Here is a 7,152-nt window from a genome sequence, read left to right on the forward strand (position 1 = left end):
AAAAATAACTAGAAGAATATTCATCTTTTATATATTAGAAAAAAAAAAGACTAAATAAATAAGATTTAGATTTCCAAACTCCACAAACATGTTAACAAGTCAACGTCCCAATAAACTCCTTACTTAAAAGATAAAAAAAATAATAATAAAAAACTATGATGAAAAAAGATTTTGAGAAAATAAATTTACAAAATTGTTATGAATTGACACTTTCATAATTTAAATGCTACACTTTTCATAATTTGTAACAATTTAATTTCAACATGCACGATATTCTCAAGATTTAATAAATTTTCTTACAAGTATATTAATAAAGTACTCCAAAATTCCAAATAAGGTATTCAAGATCAGATCTTTCTAAGAAAAAATAAATTTATAAACTATATATAAAGACTTGATTGTTAAGAAATATGTTTTTTAAAAGTTGTTGCCTAGGAGAAAAAGAATATTGTGATACAAATTTTAAAATACAGGACTAACTTCGAAATCGTTAAATATTCGAAGTAAAACTAAATCATCAAAAGTTGGCCAAAAAGTCTTAATCTAACAAATACATTGGATAGAAAATTTCTATATTCAAGAAAAAAAGCTGCTTTTAAGTGTAATAATAAGATAGGAAATAAGGCAGCAATCAAAATTCTACTTCCTACACATTCCAAACTCCAATGGCAGAGAGTACAGAAACGAAACGACAATTACCATATATAATTTTTTTTTTTCTTATGAAACTCTGAAAATTTACATTCAACCATTTCTTTTTGTTTGTTTTGAAGCTCAACTAGAAACTTTATATGACAAATCATAGAGACATTCAAAGTTACAACAGTCCAATTAGAATCTCTCTACCACTGATTAATATAACAGAGCCACTAATAAGTACAAACAAAACTTGATGATAGTTAGAAACAAACTATCAACAAGAAGAACCAATACTTTATGAGTGTGTGTGAGGGTGAGGGCGAGCGAAAGAGAGAGAGAAAGCTGATGTTCTAGTTAGAACGGCGCTGATGATGTTCTTCGAAGCTGATACTTTGGCTCAGGTGAGGGAGCTAACGGTAGCATCTTTTCCAGCTCCTACATGTAAGAGAAACTCCTTGAAGCAAAAACCAAAACAATTAAGTAGATACAGCCTCAAATGTTTAAGACACCCTCAATGGAAAGATTACAGTATATTAGTAGTTCTTGTTTGTATTGCCAAGATACCCAAAGTGGATGACATTTTCCGAACGAGTAATCTAACAGAAAGGCAAAGTCCAGTTTAAACAAGAAATGAATTGTATAGAGAGGTTCTAACTCTAGAGTAAAATGAATCCTATGATCGTATCCGTGAATGAGTCTCCGTGTTCGCAAGGAACTCATAATTTTGGAAGGAAGAACAAGCCAAGAGGATTATCTAAACATATTTTCTTTAGTTTGATGTTAAAAAGAAGGTTTTAGATTCGATTGCAGATCTTTCCTAAAGATTGCAAGTGCTCGCACAGCAAGCTTTTCAAATTCAATCTGGATGAGCATTTAGTAGACTTCCACTATCCTAAAGGAACTGTTTGACCCTTCAACATGTGCAGTTAAAAAAGGTAAATCAAGAGTTCTTAACCTCGGAAATATCAACTATCAGCTCTCCTCACAATGGTTTCTCTAGAGCTATTTCTTGATCAAGATTCAAAACAGCACAAGAAAAACAATGTAATAAAAAAGAAACAATAAAGCAGAATCATCCACGTGTCTTCAGCAGTATAAAAAAATAAAGGTAAACAAACTATTGAACTACATAATATAAAAACAATTCCATAACATTCAATTGGATCCACAACCGATAACAGAAAGGACACCAACGCACAGGATTTACAATGACAATCACTTTAAAGGCAAACAGATTCTTTTAGAATGATATTCTGTAACAAGAAAGCAATATCGGCTCTACCATTGATTGAATGAGTCAAATGGATCATAAATAACCAACTTGGTTGGATCTAGTTGAACTTGAACATTTTAAAAACGATTGTACTCACTGAAGTATACTGTTTTTAGTTTAAGTTTTTTGGCTCATAAAGTTGGAAGTGTTATTTGCTAACATAGTGGACTACTAAAAGTCCAAACGAAAGGCTACTAGTATCCATAAAGACTCTAGAAAGGAGTTGAAAGTTTCAAGCCTTGAAACGACCTTACTTGAACAAGGTTTTTTCTATAAGTTGTACTACTGTCCTTGAGTTCTAAAAAGTTTCAAGCTTTGAAGTTTTTGCAATCATAAAGGACCAACAAGCCCCATCTCAGTTTCATTAATTGAATAATTGGTTGTTTTTTAGATAAGAAACAGGGAGAAAAACCATTCAGAAAAGTCAAAGGAAAAACAAAACAACTAAAAGACAAAGGGACAAGATAACACTTTTCCTGAATGAGGGATCAAACAGAAGGATTCCAACTGTATCATTGCCAATAGGCAACAAAATCCTATCAGATATGACTCTTGCAATATTTAACTGAATCATCCTTTTCTTATTGAGACTGACTGAATTATTTTAATGGCGTCCGGTGTTTGGTAGTTAGGTGGTTTTTTGTTTTTTAGCTCTTATTGAGACTTTCCCTTTTTGGCATAGTCCTTTTGTATTCTTTCATTCTTTTTCTTGAATTAAAGTTGGCTTTTTAATAAAAACATATATACAAATGATATTTTGGCTTCAGGAACTACCCATGACATGACTATTGAGAATTTCAGACCACAACAATCTTTAAAAAAGCAGATTGGGTCATAGACATGATTTGAATGCCGTGTGCTAAAAAAGTTAAAAGGTTCAAGTGCAGTCTTATAGTAGTGGAGATTGGGTCCATTCGCTATATGAAAACAGGCAGAAAACCAAAATTAAATATATTGAAATCAGAAAGGTGCTTCAAATAGAACATGTACAAAAGGTATTTTTGAACCAGTACGCAATGAATAGTATTGCTTGTGTCTTATATGTAGAAAGGGTGTTGTGGGACCCACATAAAAGGGCAAGAATGTGCAAATAAAACGATATTCCCTACCCTTCGTAGGAGAACCATAACAGAAATGGATCCTAACTAGTACAGAAGGTGAAAAAAAAAAAGGAAACATAATTTTTGTTCAAAAAGAGGATCCCAAATTTAACAAGAGGAATGATTCTCTCTGCCCATTCCCACTCTCACTCTTGATATAATGTACAAGTGGCCTCATGTAGAGAGAATTGAACTAGAATAGGAAATCTTAAATTTCATAAGGCCCTCGGCCCTCGGGTTTATGAAACGTTCAATTTAAGCGGATGAAGAAAAAGCATTACGAAATAAAGATGGCTCCATAGTATGACTCAACTAGTTTAGTCATATGTTTTCAAATCTCTCACCCCACATGCTGAACACAAACGAAAAAAATGATACATTCTACACAAACCAAATAAAGATGGCTCGATTCTCAATATCTTGCAATTGTAATGTTCTAAGACTTCTAGGAGCCAATAGTAGAAACAGTGAGACACCTTTCAACCATTGTTTAGCATGAGAAAACAGAGAGACAATGAAAATAAATCTATTAGCTCGCAGAAAGAATATTGTCCTTCAGGCTATTTAACTTGAACTCAAACCCCTGGTTAGGTATTGGCTACATACAGATCAGGCATCCTAAACTTAGCTAAGTATTTAAGTTGAAGACACGAACAGGGATATTTGATTGATCGAGTCAGCAAAGTAAAGCTCTTTGAAATTTAGACTCTTGTCAGACTTGCTGATTCCATAAGAAAGAACTTGATCGAAAAATCATACCGGCGTTTATGGATGCTGAAAACTTTATTATTATTGATGCAAGGCCAGGAATTAATTTAAGAGGAGATAAAAGAGGAAAGGCCAGGAGACCTACTATTCCTGGTTTTGTTCAATACGATGTGCATTAAATATGCCAATTTAATGGCACAGGCTGAAGATGCAAAATTCAATCTAAGAATAAAAAACTAGTGAGGTTGGATGAACTCAGATATGCAGCTGTGCTTTTCTCTCGTATGTCATTAAAAGCCTTATGGGATCTAGTAAATAAAGAGGTGGTCTACAATATAAACAACTAGACAGGATACAAAGACAAACAAGTGAAGTAGGCAGACTTGGATCAAAAGAGTGAGCTTTCATTTCTACTGTGGACTTCATTAAAAACTTAATGACAGGTGACTCAAGACAAATCGTTCAGTTATAAAAGAAAATATTCCACATCCATCCACGTTAAAAATTTAAAGAAAAACTAACCTTTCGTTTCCTGAGCCTTTCGTTCTCCTCTTCCAAACGCGAAACTTTATTCTCCAGCTCATTGGTATATGCCTGTTCAAAGTGGCAACTAAGCAAAGTGGAACGAGAGAGGAAAAAGAATGAAGTGCTACTAACTTTTAACTTTACAAAACCTGAAGCTCCTATATGTTTTCTGTTACTTTTTTGTTTTTTTTTTTTTTGTTTTTTGTTACTATTTTATGGAAAACACAGAACCTGAAGATCATAAAAGTCACCTGCTTCCTTGCTCGTGAACGAGCAGCAGATTCCCGATTCTTTATCATCCTCTTCTGTCTACGCTCAACGGTTTTCTCAATCATGTCTTCAGGCGCTCCCCTTTTTCTTCCGGATGCCTGTGTATCAGATAAAGCTCCCATCAAAGGAGTTGGCAATGCCAACTGGTTGTCTACATATGGGACATCCATCACAGCACCACCTCCCACATGCAGTGGCTGGGGAATAGGCTGGCCTGACATGTAGACCCCCATCATTGCTGCTTGTTGAGACTGATACTGAGGTTGAGTGTATTGCATCCACTGCGTTTGTTGGAACTGGGGTGTGATATTTGCGTCAATTTCAACAACAGGGCCTGCACCTTTTTTATTTGACGATGTCTCAGCAACCACCCCCGCTTTCACCAGAAAATCTTCCAATGTCATCTCTCCCAACGTAGGTTGTCGTTCACGAGACTTCTTCTCCTCACTGTCTTTGCTTTGTTGAATGTCTCTCCACACCTCATCAACGGTCTTTTTACTCAGAGCACCATTCAATGAAAGACTAGCCTGACGTTGTAGGGATGTTTGATTGGCCAAGATATTATTGTCCTCATTGTCCTTGCCAACAGTTTGGTTGGCCTCAGCAGTCCATACATTTTTAAGAAGCTCATCAAGGTTCATGCTTATTAATGGCTTTCCTAGATCACCCAACTGATTTTGGACCTCATCCAGTGTGAGACTATACAGTGAATTTTGACGAACCAATGGCTGGAACTGTGATTGTTTGCCATTTGGATCACCTCCGGCCTGAGACCCCATAGTTTGAATCCCCATTCACCTATTCCAACTAAAATTTTAATCCATAGCTCAAATGCAAACTTCCATACAGAACATTACGTTAACCTATAGGTAGTGAAACCACCTCATTCAACTTGATTTTGAGAACTCAAGCAGATATGATGTGAAGCAATCCAATGAAGTTCTGAAAAAGACATAAAGCAAGTACATAATCAAATATATACATGCATATTAAAAGCTAGAAGAGAGAAGCATGTTTAGATTGATCATTAGATCAGATCCAGAAAGGACAATATCCAGCAATGCACAGGAGGAAAGTACAATCTCCCATGAAACATGATCTGTAACACAGCTAACAAGTAGTGACCCAAAAGTAAACTCCAAGACGCCAACAACTTTCACTAACATCTTAGAGTAAAGGGTTTCAGAAGTAATCAGTAATCTGATCACAAGGAAATGAAAGAAGATAAAAAGTAAGAACATACTTAGTGCCATTAAAACCCAGAAATTGATGACCAATGCAAACATTGTACAGAGTTAATAGCAGGTAAAACCCTGCATGCAGACATAAAATACAGAGCCAATAGCCACACTGATCAACAACTAAGAAAACCCTAAACCCAAACCCATAATCCAACTATCTTTAACACAACAAAAACATTTTCCAGCTAGATGAGATGCTTTAGAACAACAACCGAAACCCACAACTCTCAAGGGAACTGCAAAACTATCGAAATTTGGAGAGGGAAAAAAATCAAACCAGGAAAGATTTCAAACCTCTGATCAAACTAAAAAGGGAAAAAAAAACGGTTAAACTTATAAACCAACGAGAATCAAATCGATCAACAGAGTGACACCAGAAACAAAAACACGAGATGAAGATAATAAACAGAACAATAAGAGGTCTGCATGCAAAGATATCAGTGAGTACCACTAAAAAAACTAAAAATTTTCAAGAAAACAAAAATGGGGTAAACAAAAGACAACATTCTGGGCTGAACCCAAGTAGCCAAAACACAAAATTTCAGAGAAAAACAAAGAAAGTAAGCAAAAGAAACATGAAAAGAAACAGCAATCCCAAATGGTTAATGCGTAAAATCAAAAACCAAGGTAGAAAATGAAGAAGGAAAAGGAATTGAAGTGATACCTGAAGAAAAACACGAGCAAGGACAAGAGTACGATCTGAAAAGTGAAGAAGATAGAATGTTGGGGTGGAAAAGGGAGCAAAAATTGAGGGAAAAAACATCAAAAATGCATAATTTAGATAGAATTAATGAAAGAGGAAGTGGGGGAATTGCAGAGGAAAGAAGAAAAATGGGGGGAAAAGAAGGAAATGGAAGAGAGGGAGAAGCCCAGGTGGGAGAGAAGATGTGGGAAAAACAAAAGGGGAAAATTTTACTGTCTGAAAACGAAAAAAAATACGATTTTTAAAAGAGAAAAAAGAAATGAAATTTTAGAAACACAACCAACTTTAATTGGACAAAATTTCTGAGTCTTCGTTCTTAGAATTATAATATTGAAAGAGAAAAAAAAATGGTTCCATGTTCACGCCCTCATGCGGTAATGATGAAACCCCATTTTCATTTGTCTACTTCTGCCACCATTTACGAGGCTTCTGTTCCCCTCTCCTAATTTTTATTTCTTTTTCTCTTTTCTCTCTTTCTTTCTTTCTTTCTTTCTTTCTTTTTTTTTTTTTTCTTCTCAATTTTCAAGTTATTCTATACTCTTCTTAGTTTCTTTTTAATTTATTTTCAATGAAAAATATCTACAACAAAAATATAACAAAATATCATCATCTTTATTTTTCATAAATATAATAGATTATATTTATTTGTATAATGATAGATATATATATATAATTAAATAATGATTTTTTCTA

General features: G+C 34.4%; 1 protein-coding gene across 5 annotated transcripts; it reads right to left on the reverse strand.

Moving 5' to 3' along the window:
* Nucleotides 1-695: 695 nt before the first annotated feature.
* Nucleotides 696-6,770, reverse strand: LOC103496537 (ABSCISIC ACID-INSENSITIVE 5-like protein 2). 5 transcript variants are annotated; one of them, XM_008458421.3, is made up of 5 exons: nucleotides 6,421-6,748; nucleotides 5,398-5,457; nucleotides 4,497-5,313; nucleotides 4,243-4,314; nucleotides 696-1,074 (listed from the first exon to the last, which is right to left on the reverse strand). In XM_008458421.3, the coding sequence occupies exons 3-5, from the start codon at nucleotides 5,307-5,309 to the stop codon at nucleotides 994-996; spliced, it is 966 nt and encodes a 321-aa protein (XP_008456643.1). In that variant the 5' UTR covers nucleotides 5,310-5,313; nucleotides 5,398-5,457; nucleotides 6,421-6,748; the 3' UTR covers nucleotides 696-993. The 5 variants fall into 5 exon arrangements, with proteins under 5 accessions (XP_008456643.1, XP_050938924.1, XP_008456642.1 ...); XM_051082967.1 differs by having other exon boundaries at nucleotides 696-1,093; nucleotides 6,421-6,716; XM_008458420.3 differs by having other exon boundaries at nucleotides 4,497-5,457; nucleotides 6,421-6,770.
* Nucleotides 6,771-7,152: the final 382 nt, after the last annotated feature.

Source organism: Cucumis melo, chromosome 3 (assembly GCF_025177605.1).
Source record: "Cucumis melo cultivar AY chromosome 3, USDA_Cmelo_AY_1.0, whole genome shotgun sequence".
In the NCBI taxonomy this organism is placed as follows: domain Eukaryota; kingdom Viridiplantae; phylum Streptophyta; class Magnoliopsida; order Cucurbitales; family Cucurbitaceae; genus Cucumis; species Cucumis melo.

Bases quoted from the DNA above. Each gene is read 5' to 3' on its own strand.
- LOC103496537 (XM_008458420.3), bottom strand. From the start codon at position 5,309: ATGGGGATTCAAACTATGGGGTCTCAGGCCGGAGGTGATCCAAATGGC. The intron at 4,315-4,496 runs GTGACTTTTATG...CACTTTGAACAG, and splicing joins GTTCACGAGCAAGGAAGCAG to GCATATACCAATGAGCTGGA. The intron at 1,075-4,242 runs GTTAGTTTTTCT...TCTTACATGTAG, and splicing joins AAAGGCTCAGGAAACGAAAG to GAGCTGGAAAAGATGCTACC.